At 50.9% G+C, this 24,957-nt stretch overlaps 3 protein-coding genes across 5 annotated transcripts in view; 2 read left to right on the plus strand and 1 right to left on the minus strand.

Moving 5' to 3' along the window:
• The first annotated feature begins 33 nt into the window (after window positions 1-33).
• LOC136966810 (uncharacterized protein C7orf57-like) lies at window positions 34-4,141 on the plus strand. Of its 2 annotated transcripts, none has more exons than XM_067261080.1 (8): window positions 34-172; window positions 452-504; window positions 796-981; window positions 1,070-1,172; window positions 1,244-1,364; window positions 2,552-2,637; window positions 3,312-3,397; window positions 3,695-4,141. In XM_067261080.1, the coding sequence occupies exons 2-8, from the start codon at window positions 468-470 to the stop codon at window positions 3,715-3,717; spliced, it is 642 nt and encodes a 213-aa protein (XP_067117181.1). In that variant the 5' UTR covers window positions 34-172; window positions 452-467; the 3' UTR covers window positions 3,718-4,141. The 2 variants fall into 2 exon arrangements, with proteins under 2 accessions (XP_067117181.1, XP_067117182.1); XM_067261081.1 differs by having other exon boundaries at window positions 1,271-1,364.
• A 681-nt stretch (window positions 4,142-4,822) lies between these two features.
• upp2 (uridine phosphorylase 2) lies at window positions 4,823-8,043 on the plus strand. Of its 2 annotated transcripts, none has more exons than XM_067261079.1 (8): window positions 4,823-4,875; window positions 4,984-5,052; window positions 5,196-5,313; window positions 5,409-5,567; window positions 5,671-5,785; window positions 6,223-6,432; window positions 6,862-7,008; window positions 7,171-8,043. In XM_067261079.1, the coding sequence occupies exons 2-8, from the start codon at window positions 5,003-5,005 to the stop codon at window positions 7,311-7,313; spliced, it is 942 nt and encodes a 313-aa protein (XP_067117180.1). In that variant the 5' UTR covers window positions 4,823-4,875; window positions 4,984-5,002; the 3' UTR covers window positions 7,314-8,043. The 2 variants fall into 2 exon arrangements, with proteins under 2 accessions (XP_067117180.1, XP_067117179.1); XM_067261078.1 differs by having other exon boundaries at window positions 4,841-4,888.
• Window positions 8,044-9,118: 1,075 nt separating this feature from the next.
• Window positions 9,119-24,957, minus strand: part of LOC136959387 (coiled-coil domain-containing protein 148-like) — a 28,914-nt gene continuing 13,075 nt past the window's right edge. Inside the window, exons 9-14 of the mRNA XM_067253710.1 lie at window positions 20,033-20,239; window positions 13,357-13,497; window positions 11,936-12,054; window positions 11,043-11,160; window positions 10,613-10,753; window positions 9,119-9,265 (exon numbers count right to left, since the gene is read on the minus strand). Of these exons, the coding sequence (XP_067109811.1) occupies window positions 9,119-9,265; window positions 10,613-10,753; window positions 11,043-11,160; window positions 11,936-12,054; window positions 13,357-13,497; window positions 20,033-20,239 (873 nt within the window). The remainder of the gene's footprint in view (window positions 9,266-10,612; window positions 10,754-11,042; window positions 11,161-11,935; window positions 12,055-13,356; window positions 13,498-20,032; window positions 20,240-24,957) is intronic.

The raw sequence follows: 24,957 nt of genomic DNA on the forward strand, positions 1-24,957 counted from the left end.
AACACACCCCTGCAGTCCAACCCTGTTTCTATGACAACATACTAGTTGTAAACTGGAATTCAATCTTCAATCTTTCACTGGTCATCATCATCAGCTTCTCTTGTAGTCCGATAGCTCGCTGCCTAAATAGGTATTAGTAAACACCTACAATTTCGCTCTTCCTTAGATAGAGGTAAGTACAAAACTAGTAGAAAATACGCCAGGTTTTGGAATATGGGAATAACTATAGTACCAGAGAAAGCTGTTGGAATTATTAGCACGCATGAGCTAGTTAGCTAGCTAGCTAGCTAGAGCTAATGCTAACCAGCAGACGTTAGCTCTAGCTAGGCTAGCTGGCTAACTGTAGCATTAGAATGTGTGCAGCAGTAACATAGCTAGCTGCCAATGTTCTGCTGCATTATCACTTTAGCTTGGATGACTATGCTGGGTTTTTGTCTTCATTTTCCATCAGAAAAACAACTATAGAAATGAATACTGATACAGATCGTCGACCTACAAAGTATGGCAAGTATAGAGACGAGGCCTTATGTATTCAGTTTGCACAACCAGATCAATCCTGACTCATGATGAATCAGGGCGGGTCCTCGGCAGCATCTCTTCATGGGACGCCGGGAGCTGCGGCTATCCGTCTGGCAACGGCAGGCTTGCAACAAGCTAGCTCGCACATAGCTTGAACGCGGAGTCCTATAATCCTTGACATAGCTATGTGGAAAAAGCATTATCTGTGTTTAACTGCTGTACAGTCGTATATGAACCATATAGCTACATTGTTTTAATTATGCACGTGTATTTTAGGTATCAAAACCGGCTATAATGCTGATGATGGCGTTAACGGGACATCAAGCGGCCCTGCATCACAAATTCCCGGACTGTCTCAAGATGCTAACAACGGTCCTGAGGAGAGGAGCCGCGGGCGCCGTGTAGGAGTTATGGACACAGACTCTGTTTATGTAAAACTGGCAAAACAAGGAGGACAGAAGGGTACAAATATATAGCTTATTTAAATGAGCTAGCATGTATCGGCTCTTCTGTTTATTCATGTGATTGTGGATGTCTGCCCATGTTACAGGCCTGCTTTGGCACGAGGAGACCAACTTGGAATCCAAACCTAACCCAGCATACCAGGCCCCTGACTGGTTTGCTGAAGGTTCACAAAATCAAGAGGCTGTAAGGTAACTTATACACCAGCAGACAACTAAATGTCATATTTGTAATTCTGCGTACTAATGTTAATTGTCTACAGTCTACACAATGCCCTGTCTTCTTTTAGCCCAACTGAAAACGAGAAAACTGTACGTACACCAGATGCCCCCTTTGGAAGTGACAACAAGTCGACTTGGGAGCGCGAGGCAGACAGAGAGAAGGTGAACCCAGTCTTAGTGTCCCTGACACCACTGCTCTGCTATTGTTCTCTCAAAACAGCCTTTCTCAAAACAGCCTCTCTAGCTCAATTTATCATATTCCGACATTTTTTCATTCATATCAGTTCTTTCTCTTGATGCTTGTTATTCATGGGCCACTTTTTATTTTGGATCTTAAATTCTGTACATTATTTCCTTTAAACCTACATGGTAACATTAGTCAAACAGACGCATTATTGGCGTGTGGGTTATAACTTGACAAATTGACGCAATAAAGGGGCTCCTTTATAATACTGTCCGTAGAATTCACGTGAAAACGTTTCGTACGATCGAAACACAGGACATCCCGCTTACTTCATAAATCACAATTTACTGGAGTCAGGTGGCTGAGCGGTTAGGGAATCGGGCTAGTAATCCGAAGGTTGCCAGTTCGATTCCCGGTCATGCCAACTGACGTTGTGTCCTTGGGCAAGGCACTTCACCCTACTTGCCTCGGGGGAATGTCCCTGTACTTACTGTAAGTCGCTCTGGATAAGAGCGTCTGCTAAATGACTAAATGTAAATGTAAATGTACTGGAAATTAAGCGCACGTGCGCGAGCGTCTTGCCCCACCCAAGTAACGCCTATAAATGGTGACGGACACGCCCCGAATTCATATTCATATTGTTAGGGTCAGTAACACTTTCAGGTTTGGTAATTGCACTAATTGTTATTGACAAAGACAGGGACATTATCACATTGACAGTAATGCGGAATGAACATGTGTAAACATATGACACTCGTATCTCGGCATTCGTATCTGCCTGACTGGCAACAGCATAAGTTTAACACGTGAGAGGTTATATTTCGATTTCTTTTTCACAATGTTATCAACGTGAAGGCTTGTCCCGAGTTTCATCCTTCTGCCATCGGAGTCGCAGTTTTCCCATTTCAAGTTGGGTGCGTAGTAATGTGTCAGTGTGTGTGGAAGACAGCACATTCTCACGTGAAGTTAGTTTTTTTATAAATCCCAAAGTTTGCGCGCGAACTTCCGCGCGCATTAGTAACAACAGTTATACATGTGGCCCCAGAAGAGTACACTGCTTATCGACAGGGGCCCAGCTAGTTCGACAGACTAATTTAGATGTTTTATTATTTGTATTCTTAACAACGCCTCAACCCATATATGAAATGACTTTGTTAACCGTCAGAAATGTGGAGACCCTGCTAGCAGCCAGATGGAGAAGCTGGCCTTGACCGAAGAGGAGCGACACGATGCAAGCAAGTTCAAGAAAACGTACGTGCAAATAGCAGCTTGTGTCCACTAGGTGGCAGCAGTGGACATTCATTATTTTAGCCATGACATGCTGTCTGCTAGCCTGCTGGAGCTAGCAGCCTCCCTGGATCCTGTAGGTAATATCCAACTGACACCTGTAGTTATATAAGTCTATGAACTGACCACAAATGCATAGCTAGCATAGATAATATAAATGCATAGAAAACAGCCAGGTCACAAAGCGGTCGCTGGGTTAGTGTACATTGAAAGTTATCAGGAGCCTAGGTTTGGATTTCTGCCTCAGAAGGATAAGTATGAAAAAGGAGTGTTGGTTTCGGGAATCCGATAAACTAATTTGACACGTTGTCACACCGCACTGATCCCAGAACATATATATATATATATATATATATATATATATATATATAATAATAATTTGACGAGTAACCAAAGTGTTTGTCAATGTTTTCAGTGTCCAAATGCAATGTTTGCCTTTGTGGGCATGGCCCATGCATGTGTTTAGCCAGAGGGTTCTTCAACAAATCAATACTGCAGCAGCTGATCAGCCAGGAAGAGTGCAACTGTACTTGTTCCTCTCCAGAGGTCCTCCTGTCTGTCCTGGGTTGCTGATGACAGATGCAAACCTCACATGTGCTCTGTTGTGGTTGTAACTCCCTCATCTTGTCCTCTTGCAGGGCTCAAAATAAGAAACCAGAAGCTGTCAGCATGTCCAAGCTGCTGAGCTTTGGCTACGTTGAGAATGAGCCCTCAGGTGTCTCAGGTGCGTAGTAATGAGGGGATACAGATCGGGATTACTGTCTCTGCCCCCTCCACGGGTAGGACCCGAGACCACCCTAATATTAAATACACATGATGTCACATTATTTATTGGTTGTATGTGACAATAAATGTACCGATCTGCATGTCTGAAGTCACACAGATAAAAGTAAAAAATTATAATGCTTGTGTGCCGTCAAGAAATTATGATATGCCTCTTAACAAGTTTAATCTGTAAGAAATAGAAATCCCTGGTGCTAGTGATGATGAACTAAGGCAACTTCTTGTGTGTTTCTTCTAGCCTCTGATGTTTCCCAGGACTAGAGCAGAGCTGTGTCGGACGTTCTTCCCCCCCAGAGTTCTCCCCCATGATCCTAGCTGTTACCTGCCCACATACACCTCACCGTTCTGTTCTAGAAACTAAAAGTTAGCTTCAAGTTAAAGTAGCTGCACCACTCGTCAAGTTAGCCGTTCCAAGACATGTATACAAGTGGGAAATGAGATAATGCGTTTAGTTTGAGCTGTTAGATCAGCTCTTTGCTGTGCCTGTCATCGTTGCCTCTGCACTGTGACTGTATGATGACAAAGTCCTTGCTAAACTAAGCTATGCCAAGATTGTTTGGAAGGGTGACTTTTGTAAAAGGAGCATGGCTTACAGTGCCTCCTCTAAAAGGAGCTGTTCCGTGTTTGGACATGTTGTCTTTGTGCTCCTCATGGTAAAATAAAAATGAAGTGATTCCTTCTGTCATCTCTGCGTTGTTTTCAACACACCATCCACAGTGTCCCGCGTGCTTAGGAAGGAGTCTGCTGAAGGACATGATTGGTGTCATGGTACCTTCTCTACAATCATCCCAATAGTGTCAGCCCAAGATTATACACACATCTTATGGGTTAGAAAGTGAACAGATACCAGTGATGTGCAAACAGGTGGTTTATATCTCATGTCTGCTGTGTTGACTGCACACCACCTGCTCCCAGAACAAGATAAGGTGAAGGAGGGTAATGTGTCAAGAAGCACTGAATTGCATCACATCATAACAAACCTAGTCAGTAATTACCCGTAGTTTTACAGGTGCAATGCAACTTTATGTAACTTTGGCTTATCCCAAAGGTTGATGCTGCTGCTTTCCATGGAAACGCCACACACCCTGAAAACATGGTGTGTTTTTGTGTTCACATGGGATTGTGCTGACGTGGTTGACTATGTTGTTAAAGTGTACAGGGGTATAACTTTGGAGGTTGGCCAAATGTTTGTTTCTCTTGTGGTTGCACGCTAACGTGTGTCTAGACCCTGGTGATGAGAGGACGGCACTCCTCCCTCCACAACCAATCAGTCTGAGGGACGGGTCGGGGGAAGGACTATATCAAGCCCTCTGGCACGGATCACTCTTACTCACCTCAGCAGCAAGACAGGACAGACTGAAGCTGCACATCACTGAGAAAAACAATCAAGTTTTAGGATTCAGAACTTCCATAATTGCAGTATGTACTTTAAGTATGTATTGTATTTGTGGTTGTTATAAATTGTGGCTATTTCATACTTGGATTTGTTGATAGTGGTTATATAAATTTTTTCCATATGTATTTTAGTATAGAAAGAACTACAACCATGGCACCTATTCTACTCCGTATGGGGACGGACCCTTCTGAATACATCGAGTGAGTATTTTGTCTAGTATTTGAAGAACTGCGGATGTTTTTATTTCAACACTGCCTTGTGTGTGAGCCATCCTGCCCTGCACCTGGCTGTGCCACCTGTCACCAGTGTGTAATGCTGCCAGTGTTACTGTGTCTGGACCCAGACAGACACAGGTTCACGTGAAGAACCCCCACTTGGACACCATGGAGGAGGACATCCTCTACCACTTCAGCCTGGGGACCAAGACACACAACCTGCCTGAGATGTTTGGAGACATCAAGGTTGGTGGAGCTCCACAGCAACACGTGGCTGTCCTCGATAACAGAAGAGTATGAACTCGATGACCTCTGAATCTGTCTGTCTTCCCCCTGTGCAGTTTGTGTGTGTCGGTGGCAGTGCCAACCGCATGAAGGCCTTCGCCCAGTTCATCCACAACGAGTTGTCTCTGCCTGGAAGCACTGATGACATCATTGATATCTGTGAGGGAACTGATCGCTACTCCATGTACAAAGTGGGGCCGGTGCTCTCTATCAGTGTAAGTGTAGCTAATTGGGACGTATTCTAACGATCACATCCTGTCTTTAAGAGGCTCCTGTAAAATGAGTACCATCTAAGCGAGGTGTTTTGTGCCCCTGCAGCATGGCATGGGAGTCCCCTCCATCTCCATCATGCTCCACGAGCTCATCAAGCTCCTGCACCACGCGCGTTGCCGCGACCTCGTCCTCTTCAGGATCGGCACGTCTGGAGGCATCGGTGAGTACAGGCCGCTACTCCTGCTTCGAGTCACACCTGCCTCAAAGCCACACCTGCCTCGCAGCCACACCTGCCTCGCAGCCACACCTGGATCGCAGCCACACCTGCATCGCAGTCACACCTGCCTCACAGTCACACCTGCCTCGCAGCCACACCTGCCTCGCAGTCACACCTGCCTCGCAGTCACACCTGCCTCACAGTCACACCTGCCTCAGTCACACCTGCCTCACAGCCACACCTGCCTCGCAGTCACACCTGGCCACCTATACCAGCAGAACACCTAGTAGGAAGTTAACTAGCAACTACTGCCAATGTCAACCAATGCGCTTAGTAGGAAGCCGTCTAAAAGCAGTCTGGCAGGATCTGGCCAACATGCCTAACAAGGGATGTCGAAAGTTCTTGCCGTGTTGTCAGCCCTGGCCATGTGGTCCCTGCAGGCGTGGCTCCAGGGACGGTGGTGATCACAGACAAGGCCGTGGACCACTCCTTCCAGCCCCAGTTTGAGCAGGTGGTCCTGGGGAAGGTGATCACCAGGAGCACGGTGCTGGATGAGGGTGTGGCCAGCGAGCTCCTGGCCTACTCCTCTGAGCTCGACGACCTGCCCACGGTCAGAGGCAACACCCTATGCACGGATGACTTCTATGAAGGTATGGACATGTTCAGATGCCTGGAGCACCTAGCAAGCCTACGAGTTAGAATAAGTGTAGTGGAGGTGGTTGGGTGACAGTACATGACTATGGCCTTCTGCCAGGGACCTAAACTCTTGTGTTCCTTAGGATCTTGCCAATTGTAGTTCAGTTTTGGCTTCAGGGAGGGAAGTTAGTTTGTTGTTGTTGCTCTTGCGCTAAGCCCAGGCTGTGTCCTGCTGCGTGTGTGTGTGTCGTGCTGCGTGTGTGTGTGTGTCGTGCTGCGTGTGTGTGTGTCGTGCTGCGTGTGTGTGTGTCGTGCTGCGTGTGTGTGTGTCGTGCTGCGTGTGTGTGTGTCGTGCTGCGTGTGTGTGTGTGTCGTGCTGCGTGTGTGTGTGTCATGCTGTGTGTGTGTGTGTGTGTCGTGGTGTGTGTGTGTGTGCTCCCCAGGTCAGGGCAGGCTGGACGGGGCGCTCTGTTCCTTCTCCCCCGAGGAGAAGCAGGAGTACCTGCAGACCGCCCACGAGGCCGGGGTCAGGAACATAGAGATGGAGTCCACCGTGTTCGCAGCCATGTGCAGAGTCTGTGGCATCAAAGGTCAGCTGCTGTTTCATAAGAAATAACATAACACTCCTCTCAGCTTGGAGGCGGTGGGGGGGGGGGGAGATAAGAACAAGAACATCAACTCAAACATGTGAGAAAGCAGCACCACATGTTGTTTGTTGGGCGTTGGTGTAACACGTGCTGTCCTCCTTCCAGCTGCTGTGGTCTGTGTGACTCTGCTGAACCGCTTTGATGGAGACCAGATCTCCACGCCTCACCATGTCCTGCTGGAGTACCAGCAGAGACCTCAGACTCTCGTCTCACACTTCATCAAGAAGCGCCTGGGATACATCCTTTAAGATCCTCACACCCCAGACGCCTACAGCCCCAAACCTTTAAGATCCTCACACCCCAGACGCCTACAGCCCCAAACCTTTAAGATCCTCACACCCCAGACGCCTACAGCCCCAAACCTTTAAGATCCTCACACCCCAGACGCCTACAGCCCCAAACCTTTAAGATCCTCACACCCCAGACGCCTACAGCCCCAAACCTTTAAGATCCTCACACCCCAGACGCCTACAGCCCCAAACCTTTAAGATCCTCACACCCCAGACGCCTACAGCCCCAAACCTTTAAGATCCTCACACCCCAGACGCCTACAGCCCCAAACCTTTAAGATCCTCACACCCCAGACGCCTACAGCCCCAAACCTTTAAGATCCTCACACCCCAGACGCCTACAGCCCCAAACCTTTAAGATCCTCACACCCCAGACGCCTACAGCCCCAAACCTTTAAGATCCTCACACCCCAGACGCCTACAGCCCCAAACCTTTAAGATCCTCACACCCCAGACGCCTACAGCCCCAAACCTTTAAGATCCTCACACCCCAGACGCCTACAGCCCCAAACCTTTAAGATCCTCACACCCCAGACGCCTACAGCAGTCAGGTGGCTGAGCTGTGAGGGAAGCGGGCTAGTAATCTGAAGGTTGCCATTTCGATTTCCCGGCCGTGCCAAAAAATGACGTTGTGTCCTTGGGCAAGGCACTTCACCCTACTTGCCTCGGGGAGAATGTCCCTGTACTTACTGTAAGTCGCTCTGGATAAGAGCGTCTGCTAAATGACTAAATGTAAATGTAAATGTACAGCACCAAACCTTTAAGATCCTCACACCCCAGACGCCTACAGCCCCAAACCTTGATGTGGACTTGTAAATAGTCATGTGAATATATAACACTTATTTAAAGAGAATTTGAAGCTTCTTTAGAAAATATGTGGGTTTTACAAATGTTGACTTAGTTGGAAGTTCTGTTATTGATAAAAGGTATTTTTACTTTTGTTATCTGTGAGTAAATGTGTATGCTGTTGTATATCGCTTTGTTACTTTGCTACTTGTGCCACTTTGGAAGTGAATAAAAGTTTTGAAAATAAAACACTCCTAAATTTCATTTAAAATAACCTTTTGAGCTGAAATGAGAGTCTGAGCCAGTAGTAGTCTGACCACATTTAGAAGCGAGAGACACAACTCTGACTTCATCACACATTCTCAGATCCAGAATGCACTGCAAGGGAGAAGAATGGGATTTTCTGGAAAGTCTTTTTTTCAGAAGTTACTGCTTGAGGGCTGAACTTTGCTGTCATATGTAACAGCAGATCACGGCATGTTTGCATGGATGTAGGGCTAAGTGGGAAGTTACATGGAGATGAAGGGTTCAACAGCCTGTCAGATTGTCACATCAACTCTGTCAAAATATTTACTTGCAGTTCAAACTTCCCTGAAGATGACAAAAGCAAACACAAGACAGACTAAACAGTGCAGACAAACACAGATGAGTCTGTAGGAGATACAGACAGACACACTTTCAATCATTAGTTTTTATTCAGCTTCCCACAGATGATACAGTATGTGAAATGAAAAGTCCACTGTCTTGGTTTTTTCTAAACGTGTGGGCTAAAGGAGCGAGGTAACATGTATTTCTAGTTTTGAGTGTTTGTTACAGGGAACCAGTGAGACTTTTTACATGAAGTAGAAAACATATCTCCTTGTTTTCTGTAATCACTCAAATAATATTCATACATCTTAAACAACATATATCGCCATTTATGGGCTTATTGCCACTGGTTGGCAGTTCAGATTGAACTGGTGCCAAGGACAGGTTGTTCAGGACCTGAAGCCTGTGGACTCGGTGTCCCGTCTCGGCGGCCTGAGCGGTTTGAGGCCTGAGAAAACCTGCCGGGCGTACGGCGTGTTGTGGAGCCCAGCCTGTCGAAGAGCCTGCTCGATGCGCACCCTGGGGTCAGACACAATCTGGAAGACAAACGTGTCGGGCTGGAAGTGAACACACTGTGCACGGGTCTGCTTCTAAAACACTGACACAGATAAGCCAGGTTATCTTTCCACACATCTTCTGTCGTCTGTTTCCCACACCTGTTTCCAAGGTCAGTTACTGATCTCTTAGGGTTTGGTATTGAAGTACAGGATCATTAGATCGCAACCCTGTTACTCAATCGACCATAACAAAACCAAAGTGTGTGAGCGATGTGAGCGATACTGTACTGATGTGGGCCTGTGCTGTTGACTCATTGGGGGCCTTGAAGAGGGGGAGGGGCGGAAGGAAGGAGGGGCTGATTAAAGTCCTGTCTGTATGAGGGGAATGTTTACCTTAGTCAAACATTGTTGTGGTGCATATCCTGACTGATATGATTAACCACACTAAGTTTTATCACAACCACAGTCAGCTTCATCAACATACCTCAGAGGAAGAGTTAAGGGGGAACGGGGGATAGGGGAGGAGAGGGGGAAGAGAGGAGAAGGGGAGGAGAGGGGGAGAGAGGGGGAGAGAGGGGGAGAGAGAGTGAGAGGGGAGGAGAGGGGGAAGAGAGGAGAAGGGGAGGAGAGGGGGAGAGAGGGGGAGAGAGAATGAAAGGGGAGGAGAGGGGAGGGGAGAGAGTGAGAGGGGAGGAGAGGGGGAAGAGAGGAGAAGGGGAGGAGAGGGGGAGAGAGGGGGAGAGAGAATGAAAGGGGAGGAGAGGGGAGGGGAGAGAGTGAGAGGGGAGGAGAGGGGGAGAAAGGGGGGGAGAGAGAGACAGAAGGGAGGAGAGGGGGAGAGGAGGGGAGAGGGGGGGAGAGAGAGTGAGAGGGGAGGAGAGGGGAGGAGAGGGGAGGAGAGGGGGAGAGAGGGGGAGAGAGAGTGAGAGGGGAGGAGAGGGGGGATAGAGAGTGACAGGGGAGGAGAGGGGGAGAGAGGGGGGGAGAGAGTGAGAGGGGAGGAGAGAGGGAGAGAGGGGGAGAGAGAGTGAGAGGGGAGGAGAGCGGAGGAGAGAGGAGGAGAGAGGGGGAGAGAGAGTGAGAGGGGAGGAGAGGGGGGAGAGAGAGTGAGAGGGGAGGAGAGGGGGAGAGAGGGGGAGAGAGAGTGAGGGGGGAGGAGAGGGGGGAGAGAGAGTGAGAGGGGAGGAGAGGGGGAGAGAGGGGGAGAGAGAGTGAGGGGAGGAGAGGGGAGGAGAGAGGAGGAGAGGGGGATAGAGGGGGGGAGAGAGTGAGAGGGGAGGAGAGGGGGAGAGAGGGGGAGAGAGAGTGAGAGGGGAGGAGAGCGGAGGAGAGAGGAGGAGAGGGAGAGAGAGGGGGAGAGATGGTGCATGAGAAGGTCAGTCTCACCTGTGTATCTGTGTATGTGTGCAGATCATAAAGAGGTTTATGAAGAACAAACTTCTCCTGTTCTCCTCCCTGCTGACGGTTACTCCAAGCGGCTGTATCTCCCATCATCCTCGCTGGGTCCCCCTCCGCCACCACCGCCACCTGGGTGCCAGAGGAGGCTGACTCACGTTGTCTACACACTAAAGCTGTAGAGCTTTTTGTTTGTGTTTTTTTGTTTCAAGTTTTGAGAAAATGAGCCAAATATTCAGAAAACGTGTGTAAACAATTGTGAAAAACTGTAAAAACACATCACATCCTTATCGCACTGCACTCTCACATCTCACCAACAGGTGGCAGCATTGCCTCCTGTGCTGAGTTCAACCCTGTCACGTCATCCCTGGTGTGGCCGTTTAAACGGCAGATCTAATCAGCAGCGCTGCGGGGGTCCTACCTGATTTCTAAGAGCTTCCAGACGATTCTGTCTGTGTTCCTCCTCTTTCAAACGCTCCAGTGCTCGCACCTCCCCCTCCTCCCTGCGCTGCTGGAGAACAGACGCCCGAAACTGCACCCTGGGGGGGGGGGGGGGGGGGGGGGGGGGGAGTGAAAGAGAGAAAGAATGGAAGAATGGGGAAGGGAGAGTGGTTGAGGGTGGAAGAGGGGGTAAGAGAGAGATAGAAAGGAAGAGAGAGAGAGGGAGAGAGAGTGAGTGGGCAAAGACATCAGGCCTCGCAGCCCCCCTCTTCTCCACCTATCTCTCCTGGCCCAGCATGCCCTGGGGCAGAGGGGACAGCTTTCTGAAGCTGCCAGAGCAGCAGCACCTCACTATATCCTCTCCCTGCAGCCCCTCTCCCCTCCACCTCCTCTCCCCTCTCCCCTCCACCTTCTCTCCCCTCCACCTCCTCTCCCCTACACCTCCTCTCCACCTCCTCTCCCCTCCACCTCCTCTCCCCTCCACCTTCTCTCCCCCTCTCCCTTCCACCTTCTCTCCCCTCTCCCCTCCTCCTCTCCCCTCTCCCCTCCACCTCCTCTCCCCTCCACCTTCTCTCCCCTCCACCTCCTCTCCCCTCTCCCCTCCACCTCCTCTCCCCTCCACCTCCTCTCCTCCCAGCCCTCCACCTCCTCTCCCCTCCACCTCCTCTGCCCTGATATCAGAGTGACACTACACAGATATCAATAGTGATGGGACAAACTGCAGGATACTTGACATGAGCAGAGTGAAGGGAGATGTTAGGATGGTTATCCATCCTGCTGGAGCAAACTGATGAAGGCCTGTCAGCGAGAGCGCCTTTCCTCTGGTGTCCTTGAGGCAGTCAGCCTCCAGGCTCCCTGTGGACACGGTCTCACCTCTCCTTATCTCTCCTGGCCTGCTCTGCCATGGCTCTCCTCAGCTCCTCCAGCCTCTGCTGGTCTCTCCACTCCTGCGCCTCCCTCTGCCTCTGCTGTGCTGTGTAGAACTGCCGCACCTGACACACTCACAACAGCAACAACATCAACAACTGCTCCTACACAGAAAGTTCTCCACAAAGCAGAGAAACATTGACATCTTCATGTCCTATCGATTATGATGGGGTAGAAATCCAATAGCAGTACACATAATGAATGAGATGATATTTCATTGTCTGCCAGAGGATTCTACAGAAGTATATGTAATCCATTTCAGCCTAAACACCGTCATTAATCAGAGGTTCTCCCTCAAGATTCTCTGTGGTCCCTTGGCACTCCCCACAGGAGGGAGTCTATAAGACAGGACCACACACACACACACACACTAACATCATTAAGGGGGTCCAGAAATAAGCAGCTTGACAAGCAGATGAGAACACACACCTTCCTCCCTCGCTCTGTACACACACACACACCACACACACACACCACACACACAACACACACATACACACACACAATCCAGCAGGTGACATACCTATTCCTGCAACACTGACCCTAACAAACTCTGCTGCATTCATTTCAACATGCTAACACTTGACAACACTTGAATCCAGCGGACAGAGAACACACACACACACAGATGAACAGAAACACTTCCTGATTCTTTGTGTTTAGAAGAACAGGAGACACATATACTGGAGGCTGAGAGGCTGTGGGTGGTGAGAGGGGGCAGGTAACAGGGGGCAGGTAACAGGGGGCAGGTGACAGGGGGCAGGTGACACGGGGGCAGGAGACAGGGGGCAGGAGACAGGGGGCAGGTGACAGGGGGCAGGTGACACGGGGGCAGGAGACAGGGGGCAGGTGACAGGGGGCAGGAGACAGGGGGCAGGAGACAGGGGGCAGGAGACAGGGGGCAGATGACACGGGGGCAGGAGACAGGGGTCAGGTGACAGGGGGCAGGTGACAGGGGGCAGGTGACAGGGGGCAGGTGACAGGGGGCAGGAGACACGGGGCAGGTGACACGGGGCAGGTGACACGGGGGCAGGTGACAGGGGGCAGGAGGCAGGGGGCAGGAGACAGGGGGCAGGAGACAGGGGGCAGGAGACAGGGGGCAGGAGAGGGTGTGGGTTGTAACAGGGGGCAGGTGACAGGTGACAGGAGAGGGTGTGGGTGGTAACAGGGGGCAGGTGACAGGGGGCAGGAGAGGGTGTGGGTGGTAACAGGGGGAAGGTGACAGGTGACAGGAGAGGGTGTGGGTGGTAACAGGGGGCAGGTGACAGGAGGCAGGAGAGGGTGTGGGTGGTAACAGGGGGCAGGTGACAGGGGGCAGGAGAGGGTGTGGGTGGTAACAGGGGGCAGGTGACAGGAGAGGGTGTCACCTTGTGCTTCTGCCGTGTCCTCAGGGCGGAGTCTCTCTCCTGGCTCTTCCTCAGTCGCTCCTCCTCTTCTTCCTGACGTCTGCTGGTTACGTCTGCCTCCAACCTGGCAACCTCTTCCTGCTGAGCATGCCACTGCTGCAGCTACACACACACACACACACACACACAGATGAACACACACACAAACACAGATGAACACACACACAAACACAGATGAACACACACACACAGATGAACACACACACACACACACTGTAGTAGTTGTTGAGGGCTGAGTGACAGGCTGCATGTGTGCAGAGCTCCCTGTGGCAGGCTGCATGTGTGCAGGGCTCCCTGTGGCAGGCTGCATGTGTGCAGAGCTCCCTGTGGCAGGCTGCATGTGTGCAGAGCTCCCTGTGGCAGGCTGCATGTGTGCAGGGCTCCCTGTGGCAGGCTGCATGTGTGCAGAGCTCCCTGTGGCAGGCTGCATGTGTGCAGGGCTCCCTGTGGCAGGCTGGTAATGAAGAGTAGCATTCCAAGCAGGCGGGCAGGTCCCCAGAGCCGTCAGCAGGCAGCGTGGGGACAGCCGCAGGAAAACCCAGCATTAACACTCTCTATCACTCTATCACCAGCCCTCGCCCCAGCCATCTGCCCTGGAGGAACCAACCCCTGACAGCTCTGTTTTGTAGGGGAGCAATTAGAGACAGGATCCTGACCCTCAGAGTAGGCCGACTCAACCAACACAAGCGCAAGTGTCACTTGTAGTGCCTCCCCCTGTTTTACGCATCGAAAATGCAACACAAGATTTTTGTGGAACTTCAATGGGGAATAAAGAATAACAAGACAGGTAACAACATTGGACACTACACAAACATTGTGTAAACATTTTTTTTCATTTAGGCGAACCATTTTTCTTAGTGACACAGGAGGTGCAGGATCCAATAATAAAGGTTCAGGATCCAACGTATTCGGCTCAAATTAAGCCCTGCCTGTGGGCCTACTTTTACAAAATGACAAATAAACCTGAAACTTTAATCTACTTTCTAGCGTTCAACATAACCACCATGTGAGGCCATATAATGATCATTAGCAATTTTCACATTTGATTAAACTGGTTTCAAAAGTTCAGTGTGATTAACAGCGGGACAGCTAGCTCTAACCTGGTCATAACGGGGTGACCATGTAACCAAGGAGAAGTCCAGCGTCAGGAGACGACTTGCTAGTCCTTCGCTTCTCAAGGTAACAGCGATCCTGAAGACGATAAACACAGGTGACGGCTTTCGTTACTGCGTTCATGGGAGCATTCTGCTGCTGGTATGAACGAGTATCAACAAAGACAAGCGACAGGGAGGGCTGCTCCATAGATCAAACAACATTCCCAAACACACACTCTCAAATCAACTGTACACCTCATTTGATCAATAGTCATTTCGATTATAGACCTACTATTTCTCAACCTTAAAAACACACCTCGCATAGATGTTGCGTAACCCACTGGAGGAGAAAAATCACACCAGAAAAAATCTGGGGTTCTCAAACTCAGGATAACTAGCACACATAATTGCACCATCCATCAAGCTCCACCCTGGCCCAGATAAGATGTGTTCCTGGAATGAACCTAGGGTGAGGAGCTGAGGCTCTTCCCATGTGTGTGCGTCTGTGTTTAGGTGTGCATGGGCCCTCAACTACATTTACATTACATTTACATTTAGTCATTTAGCAGACGCTCTTATCCAGAGCGACTTACAGTAAGTACAGGGACATTCCCCCGAGGCAAGTAGGGTGAAGTGCCTTGCCCTTACCGCTCAGCCACCTGACTCCCTGTGGCTACTAGTGCTAACCTGAACACTGCTGCCCCCCCAGACTAACCTGAACACTGCTGCCCCCCAGACTAACCTGAACACTGCTGCCCCCAAGACTAACCTGAACACTGCTGCCCCCCCAGACTAACCTGAACACTGCTGCCCCCCCCAGACTAACCTGAACACTGCTGCCCCCCCAGACTAACCTGAACACTGCTGCCCCCCCCAGACTAACCTGAACACTGCTGCCCCCCAGACTAACCTGAACACTGCTGCCCCCCAGACTAACCTGAACACTGCTGCCCCCCCAGACTAACCTGAACACTGCTGCCCCCCCCAGACTAACCTGAACACTGCTGCCCCCCAGACTAACCTGAACACTGCTGCCCCCTCAGACTAACCTGAACACTGCTGCCCCCCCAGACTAACCTGAACACTGCTGCACCCCCCAGACTAACCTGAACACTGCTGCCCCCCCAGACTAACCTGAACACTGCTGCCCCCCCAGACTAACCTGAACACTGCTGCCCCCCAGACTAACCTGAACACTGCTGCCCCCCCCAGACTAACCTGAACACTGCTGCCCCCCCCCAGACTAACCTGAACACTGCTGCCCCCCCAGACTAACCTGAACACTGCTGCCCCCCCCGACTAACCTGAACACTGCTGCCCCCCCAGACTAACCTGAACACTGCTGCCCCCCCAGACTAACCTGAACACTGCTGCCCCTCAGACTAACCTGAACACTGCTGCCCCCCAGACTAACCTGAACACTGCTGCCCCCCAGACTAACCTGAACACTGCTGCCCCCCCCAGACTAACCTGAACACTGCTGCCCCCCCCAGACTAACCTGAACACTGCTGCCCCCCAGACTAACCTGAACACTGCTGCCCCCCCCAGACTAACCTGAACACTGCTGCCCCCCCAGACTAACCTGAACACTGCTGCCCCCCCCGACTAACCTGAACACTGCTGCCCCCCCAGACTAACCTGAACACTGCTGCCCCCCCAGACTAACCTGAACACTGCTGCCCCCCCAGACTAACCTGAACACTGCTGCCCCTCAGACTAACCTGAACACTGCTGCCCCCCAGACTAACCTGAACACTGCTGCCCCCCAGACTAACCTGAACACTGCTGCCCCCCAGACTAACCTGAACACTGCTGCCCCCCCCGACTAACCTGAACACTGCTGCCCCCCCCAGACTAACCTGAACACTGCTGCCCCCCCCAGACTAACCTGAACACTGCTGCCCCCCAGACTAACCTGAACACTGCTGCCCCCCCAGACTAACCTGAACACTGCTGCCCCCCCCCAGACTAACCTGAACACTGCTGCCCCCCCAGACTAACCTGAACACTGCTGCCCCCCAGACTAACCTGAACACTGTCTGTGAGCAGAACCAGAGTCTCCACACAGAGATGATTTCCATGTCGCCATGGCAATGTCTTTACTTAGCCATGGAATGTGATAGAAAACTGGTCTGAAAACAATAAAGCTAAGCCAATTACACAATTAATGATGCGTAAGTCTAATGAGGGTTCACTACTTTATCACAGCTTCAGCTGCCATGACAACACTGCAGAGTTTTCATGGTAAGTCTGACAGATCAGATGAGTTGGACTATAGGTCGGTCCTTGCCAACCACATCTATTGCCAACTTCAGTCATGTAGGAATAAGATTCATTGTCGCTGACGAGTTTGACTCTTAATTCAAGATTGAGCAACCAACCCCCAACTGTGCAGCCTGTAGCTTCATAACAACAGCTAGACGCTCATGACTGTCCTCCCTGCTCAGATGTACAGTAAGTGATTTCATTTAGCCCTCATGCCAGCTCCCTCCTCTTCCTGCTCTCTGTAGCATCTGTGTGCTCCGGGGAGGGGGGGAGGGGGTGAGGGGAGGAGAGGTGGGGTGAGGGGAGGGGGGGAGGGGGTGAGGGGAGGAGAGGAGAGGTGGGGTGAGGGGAGGGGGGAAGGGGGTGAGGGGAGGAGAGGTGGGGTGAGGGGAGAGGGGGAAGATGAGATAATACAAACACTGTGTGGATGTGTGGGACTGTGTGAGTGTGTGAGTGTGTGTGACTGTGTGTGTTTGTGGGTGTGTATGTGTGCACTCTGACTGCAGTTATTCTGCTTCCAACAGAAATACACACACATATTAAACACATACATGGGACCTGTTAGTGCGAGCCTTAGTCCACAACCACAGTAGCTACCAAGACCAGCTACAGCAGGGTTCAGTATTAATGATCCCTGCACTAGCCCAACGCCAGACCTGACCCCCCCTCCCAGGATGACCCAGAGGAGACTATGGAGGGGCTGGAGGCCGATGGGGGGCCTCGGGCTCTGACAACATAGCTGCAGTTTAGTCAAGCCACGTCCATGAACAAGCCACTACCGCAACACAGCTTACAAAGGTGGGATACAATACCAGGGGGAGAATGGTGATCGAAGACTGGAGACACAGCGCTAGCTCACAACATAACCAACATACCAAACTGCTAAGGTTCAACAATTCCGTTTTACAAAAGCCTACACATACACACACGCACTACCCTCACGCATGTGCAAACACACACACATGCACACACGCACATCGTCACACACCAGCCAGCCCAGTCGCCAGGTCACCAGTGTCCCTATCCAGCATCCCCCCCTCCCCCTCACCACACCCACGCTGTTCAAGAACGCTGCAGATCTCAGAACGCTGCTTGTTTCCCCACTCACCACCACAGGAAAGCTAATTACGACTTTATTCTGCATGAGATAGGGAGGGTGGACACTTCCATGGTGTTTGTTGTGTGAACCAAACAGACCCAGGGAGACAGCGACATGGTGTTTGTTGTGTGAACCAAACAGCGCTGTCCTTATTAGCTTGTTAACGTTCACTGTTTGTCCCGTGTGGAATTGTAAACCGAGTGAAGCTAGCAGGCTAAACAGGCAGGGAGGGTGAGGATGAGTTAGCAGTTTCTACTGCAGACACTAACAGTACACTGGAGGGCCACACAGAGGTCAGACAGACTAACAGTACACTGGAGGGCCACACAGAGGTCAGACAGACTAACAGTACACTGGAGGGCCACACAGAGGTCAGACAGACTAACAGTACACTGGAGGGCCACACAGAGGTCAGACAGACTAACAGTACACTGGAGGGCCACACAGAGGTCAGACAGACTAACAGTACACTGGAGGGCCACACAGAGGTCAGACAGACTAACAGTACACTGGAGGGCCATACAGAGGTCAGACAGACTAACAGTACACTGGAGGGCCACACAGAGGTCAGACAGACTAACAGTACACTGGAGGGCCACACAGAGGTCAGACAGACTAACAGTACACTGGAGGGCCACACAGAGGTCAGACAGACTAACAGTACACTGGAGGGCCACACAGAGGTCAGACAGACTAACAGTACACTGGAGGGCCACACAGAGGTCAGACAGACTAACAGTACACTGGAGGGCCACACAGAGGTCAGACAGACTAACAGTACACTGGAGGGCCACACAGAGGTCAGACAGACTAACAGTACACTGGAGGGCCACACAGAGGTCAGACAGTAGACCTAACTTGCTGTTTCATCTGACAACGTAGGCCTACCTTACTTTACAGTAATATTGTAGACCCTTACAGGGGGATTTAAGTCTGTAACCTCTTGTTCTGCAGTCAAACACAGCTATTATGGGAACATTTCTAGTGGAATCTCTGTTTCACCTAGGCTTGACTTATTCCAACATGTCCAGTTTCATAAGTGAATGAGTGTCGTCTTTAGCAGGTATCTTTAGCAGGTATTGTAAGGAAGTGGACAATATGGAAGAAACGTTTGTCACACAGTGTGTCTCTCACACACACACACACACGTGCTGGTGTGTCCATGGGAATAATCATTTTTTTGCTTTTTACTATCATGCTGTCCTTCTTCCAAGGGCAGGCCAAAGCAACGTTCAGCCATGCCAACACCAACCGCGTGCCAAGTGCAAGTGTGCAAGAGGCAGGGGAGAAATCTGCTCTGTTTTTATATTGGGGTTCTTTTGCAGAGGAACCCCCTGTCAGCACAGGGAGAACAGGCACATAGACAGGCCTGGGAGAACAGGCACACAGACAGGCCTGGGAGAACAGGCACACAGACAGGTCTGGAGAACAGGCACACAGACAGGCCTGGGAGAACAGGCACATAGACAGGCCTGGGGGAACAGGCACACAGACAGGCCTGGGAGAACAGGCACACAGACAGGCCTGGGAGAACAGGCACACAGACAGGTCTGGAGAACAGGCACATAGACAGGCCTGGAGGAACAGGCACACAGACAGGCCTGGGAGAACAGGCACACAGACAGGTCTGGGAGAACAGGCACACAGACAGGCCTGGGAGAACAGGCACACAGACAGGCCTGGGGGAACAGGCACACAGACAGGTCTGGAGAACAGGCACACAGACAGGCCTGGGGGAACAGGCACACAGACAGGTCTGGGAGAACAGGCACACAGACAGGCCTGGGAGAACAGGCACACAGACAGGCCTGGGAGAACAGGCACACAGACAGGTCTGGAGAACAGGCACATAGACAGGCCTGGAGGAACAGGCACACAGACAGGCCTGGGAGAACAGGCACACAGACAGGTCTGGGAGAACAGGCACACAGACAGGCCTGGGAGAACAGGCACACAGACAGGCCAGGGAGAACAGACAGGAGAGCAGGAGGAGGACAAAGCCCAGGGGGTATTCAAACCCAGAACCTTCTCCCTGTGAGGCGGCAGAGGAAGGCACTGTACCAATGTGCCACAATGCAACAGGAACAGCAAGACTAAGATCTGACTCACCTCGGAAGACTCACCTCATCATCCTACTCCTCTACATCCCTCCTTCTCTACCTCCTAGCTTCTTCTTACCTTGTCCCGGAGTCTGGAGCAGATGTCCAGCTGGTTCTGGCGGTCTCTCTGCAGGTTCAGATGCTCCTGGCGTTCCTGCCGGGCCTCCTCCATGGTGACCAGGGCCTTGGCCAGCAGCTCTGCCCGGTCTCGGTGCCAGCCCTGGGCCAAGGCTAACAGCTGGGCCTGGGTGAATCTCTGCCAATCCCAGCTCCGCTCATGTTCATTCTGTAATGACATGCCCCATAGACATGCACATACAAATGATGTGTTGGAGTACTAACTGAATGCACACACACAGGTTGGAGTACTAAAGCATAAACATCATCTCTTGCTGTGGTGCTGAGCCAGTAAGATGTGGAACATGTACAACATCATAGCATTTTTTTTTACTACATTTTAATTTGCAAGGAACAACATTTCTGAGCTTTTCCAATCCTTTTGGATTTTGACAGTGATTCTCTCCCTAATACAGGTAATACTGTGCTGTGTGAATGTGAGCTTATCTGATCCACAGAGGAGCTTAGCATGGATATAAACACAACAACAAACAGCAGAAAACAAGTTAGGTAGTTAAGAAGCTCAAACACCGCTTACAGAGATCAGGGTGGGATCAACACTGAATTTGAATTATGCTGGACCAGATTTGTAAGTCACCCCCTGCATACTGAAAAAGGGAGACTCTTCTCATGGATTCAATGACTAAATTCCAAAACACTGGTGGCAACAAAGAACTGCAACATCTGGAGTTGTAAGGGAGTTTTTATCTGCAGTGTGAGGAGAACCTCCTATCCTGGACGGCTGCTGTCCTGAGGAGAACCTCCTGTCCCGGACGGCTGCTGTCCTGAGGAGAACCTCCTATCCCGGACGGCTGCTGTCCTGAGGAGAACCTCCTGTCCCGGATGGCTGCTGTCCTGAGGAGAACCTGGGGTGGTGTGTGAGGCCTGTCTGGAGACATTCATCACTGTGCCAGGCAGCCTGACCAGCCAGCTGCACTCGGCTGCCTCGCTGTGACGATGGCGACGGGAGCCAACGGAAGCTTCATAAAGGCTAAGTGACGGTGGGATGACATCAGGCGGCTGACTGGCTTTATTGAAAGTGAGCGAGCTGACAGATCTGCCAATGGACGACATGCAGTGTCAGGGGCAGTCCGGAACGTTCTGTTTACTAATGCTCTGCTCCAAAGAGCTGGCGCTTTCTACTTCTTCTTTCAAGTCCTATATCTCTGTCTACTTGTCTCTCTCTCCTTTTCTCCCCATGTCACTGTCCCCTATGTCACTCCCCATCTATCTCACTCTCCCCAATCTCACTCTCTCATATCTCACTCTCATCAATCTGCCATATCTCACTCTCCCATATCTCACTCTCCCATATCTCACTCTCCATCTATCTCACTCTCCCATATCTCACTCTCCCCTATCCCACTCGCCCCTATCTCACTCTCCATCTATCCCACTCTCCATCTATCTCACTCTCCATCTATCTCACTCCCCATCTATCTCACTCTCCATCTATTGCACTCTCCATATATCTCACTCTCCATATATCTCACTCTCCGTGCCCTGAGATAGATGGACAGACACATGGGAGGAGTGGTGTGTGGTCTCTCTGTGTGTGTGTGTGTGGTCTCTCTCTCTCCGTGTGGTCTCTCTCTGTGTGTGGTCTCTGTGTGTGTGTGTGTGTGTGGTCTCTGTGTGTGTGTGTGTGGTCTCTCTGTGTGTGTGGTCTCTCTGTGTGTGTGTGTGGTCTGTGTGTGTGTGTGTGGTCTCTCCCTCTGTGTGGGTGGTCTCTCTGTGTGTGTGTGGTCTCTCTGTGTGTGTGTGTTGTCTGTGTGTGTGTGTGTGTGTGGTCTCCCCCTCTGTATGTGTGGTCTCTCTCTCTGTGTGTGTGGTCTCTGTGTGTGTGTGTGGTCTCTCTCTCTCTGTGTGTGGTCTCTCTGTGTGTGTGTGTGGTCTCTCTCTCTGTGTGTGTGGTCTCTGTGTGTGTGTGTGTGTGGTCTCTCTCTCTGTGTGTGTGGTCTCTCTCTCTGTGTGTGTGGTCTCTCTGTGTGTGTGTGTGTGGTCTCTCTCTCTCTCTGTGTGGTCTCTCTGTGTGTGTGTGTGGTCTCTCTCTCTCTCTGTGTGTGTGTGTGGTCTCTCTCTCTGTGTGTGTGGTCTCTCTGTGTGTGTGTGGTCTCTCTCTCTGTGTGTGTGGTCTCTCTCTGTGTGTGGTCTCTCTGTGTGTGTGTGTGGTCTCTCTCTCTCTGTGTGTGTGTGTGGTCTCTCTCTCTGTGTGTGTGGTCTATCTCTCTGTGTGTGTGGTCTCTGTGTGTGTGTGTGGTCTCTCTCTCTCTGTGTGTGGTCTCTCTGTGTGTGCCACAGATCTCTGGGAGGTGGTGAGCTGCTCCAACACTCCACAGGTGGAACATAATGTAGTAACTCTAAATGAAGGAAGTGTTTGGAGAATTCTATCTTATTCTCATTGCCTGGTTATGAAATGGGAATTCCAGTGGCAGTTGTGAAATCATTTGGATGTGTGTCCATGTTATGGCTGACAACAGCTCTACATGTAAATCCTCCTCCCTAAAGGGATTCCAGGCTGATGGAATGGGATAAAAAGCCCAACAGACCCCTGCTAACCCTCGCTCAGTAACCTCCCTCTGGCCTGGCTCCCCAACAGACCCCTGCTAACCCTCGCTCAGTAACCTCCCTCTGGCCTGGCTCCCCAACAGACCCCTGCTAACCCTCGCTCAGTAACCTCCCTCTGGCCTGGCTCCCCAACAGACCCCTGCTAACCCTCGCTCAGTAACCTTCCCCTGGCCTGGCTCCCCAACAGACCCCTGCTAACCCTCGCTCAGTAACCTCCCTCTGGCCTGGCTCCCCAACAGACCCCTGCTAACCCTCGCTCAGTAACCTCCCTCTGGCCTGGCTCCCCAACAGACCCCTGCTAACCCTCGCTCAGTAACCTTCCCCTGGCCTGGCTCCCCAACAGACCCCTGCTAACCCTCGCTCAGTAACCTCCCTCTGGCCTGGCTCCCCAACAGACCCCTGCTAACCCTCGCTCAGTAACCTCCCTCTGGCCTGGCTCCCCAACAGACCCCTGCTAACCCTCGCTCAGTAACCTCCCTCTGGCCTGGCTCCCCAACAGACCCCTGCTAACCCTCGCTCAGTAACCTCCCTCTGGCCTGGCTCCCCAACAGACCCCTGCTAACCCTCGCTCAGTAACCTCCCCCTGGCCTGGCTCCCCACCACCACACTGGGAACTTACAGCATACTGGCTCCACATTCTCGATCAGGCATGTGATTAGTATAATTCCCATGTTCACAATTAGGTTTCACAATGGTCACATACTGTATGTGTGTGTGTGAAATTCTGTTCAAACGCAACACACATACACACACACATGTCCACACACACATGCTGATGTGCACACACGTACACACACACACATGTACACACACACACAGCTACTGTTATGCTCTGTCTTGTCCAGTCCTGGTTTTGGGTGTGTCTGTCCAGTTGTATCTTGTACATTTGTATTTTTTGTAATATTTGTATTTTTACAAATTACGGCAAGTTATATTTTATTTTACATTTACATTACATTTAGTCATTCAGCAGACGCTCTTATCCAGAGCGACTTACAGTAAGTACAGGGACATTCCCCCGAGGCAAGTAGGGTGAAGTGCCTTGCCCAAGGACACAACGTCAGTTGGCATGACCGGGAATCGAACTGGCAACCTTCAGATTACTAGCCCGACTCCCTCACCGCTCAGCCAACTGACTCCTTTTATTGTATATTTTATTTAATTATAATTCCACTTAGTACTGCTAGTTTATGTACCCTTACATTTTAGGTCCCTATATGTTTATGGTATGCACCTTCCTGCCAAAGCAAATTCCTTGTCTGTGCAAACTTTCACGGCGAATAAATCCCATTCTGATTCTGAGTCTGTTCCAGGTCACATACCCCAATACTCGGGTCCACATCCTTCAGTTCACCTCCCAACCAGACGCACCTGTTACCCATACATCATTACCCGCACAGTTCTTCTACCCTGGCTTCCCACAGACTCATCGCCAGTTCAACGTTGCTACTTTGACGGTAGTTGGTCGTTGTCTTGCCTTGAAAATTACTAATCCGCCTCTGCCCCTGTGTACCACAGACATCAACAGCTACCTAATTCCATCAGTAATCTACGGACCTCACCATCATCACCCTCTGTGTCTGCACCTGGTTCATATCACATCAGCATCTGAGTGCTGCATTTGGGTTCACCTGTCACTCCCCGTCACGACAGTAGGCTCCCCACATGGTACTGACACCTCACGGTGGAGGACAAACACAAACATGAGCTGTCTCACCCGGCCATTTAATGACGAATACAGAACATAATAATGGCTAAAATAACTTTGGTCAAAATAAAAAAAAGCCATTTAGTGTTTTACGATGGGGTTTTGTTAATTATGTTTTATACAAATGGATTAGCAAAAAATCATTCAGCCATTGTAATTATGATTAATACTTGAATGAGCCTCCCCACTCCCCCAGCTCTGCATTCTGAGCGTTGCAAAACAGTGCAGCACAGTGCAACACAGTGCAGCACAGTGCAGTACAGTACAACACAGTGCAGCACCGTGCAGCACAGTGCAGCACAGTGCAGCACAGTGCAGTACAGTGCAGGACAGTGCAACACAGTGCAGCACAGTGCAGTACAGTGCAGGACAGTGCAACACAGTGCAGCACAGTGCAGTACAGTGCAGGACAGTGCAACACAGTGCAGCACAGTGCAGTACAGTGCAGGACAGTGCAACACAGTGCAGCACAGTGCAGCACAGTGCAACACAGTGCAACACAGTGCAGTACAGTGCAGCACAGTGAAACACAGTGCAACACAATGCAGCACAGTGCAGCACACTGCAACACAGTGCAGCACAGTGCAACACAGTGCAACACAGTGCAGCAC

The sequence above is a fragment of the Osmerus mordax genome, chromosome 2, assembly GCF_038355195.1.
Source record: "Osmerus mordax isolate fOsmMor3 chromosome 2, fOsmMor3.pri, whole genome shotgun sequence".
NCBI lineage: Eukaryota > Metazoa > Chordata > Actinopteri > Osmeriformes > Osmeridae > Osmerus > Osmerus mordax.

Bases quoted from the DNA above. Each gene is read 5' to 3' on its own strand.
- LOC136966810 (XM_067261080.1), top strand. From the start codon at position 468: ATGAATACTGATACAGATCGTCGACCTACAAAGTATG. The intron at 505-795 runs GCAAGTATAGAG...CGTGTATTTTAG, and splicing joins TCGTCGACCTACAAAGTATG to GTATCAAAACCGGCTATAAT. The intron at 1,365-2,551 runs GTGAACCCAGTC...GTTAACCGTCAG, and splicing joins GCGAGGCAGACAGAGAGAAG to AAATGTGGAGACCCTGCTAG.
- upp2 (XM_067261078.1), top strand. The intron at 5,053-5,195 runs GTGAGTATTTTG...GTCTGGACCCAG, and splicing joins GACCCTTCTGAATACATCGA to ACAGACACAGGTTCACGTGA. The intron at 7,009-7,170 runs GTCAGCTGCTGT...TCCTCCTTCCAG, and splicing joins CAGAGTCTGTGGCATCAAAG to CTGCTGTGGTCTGTGTGACT.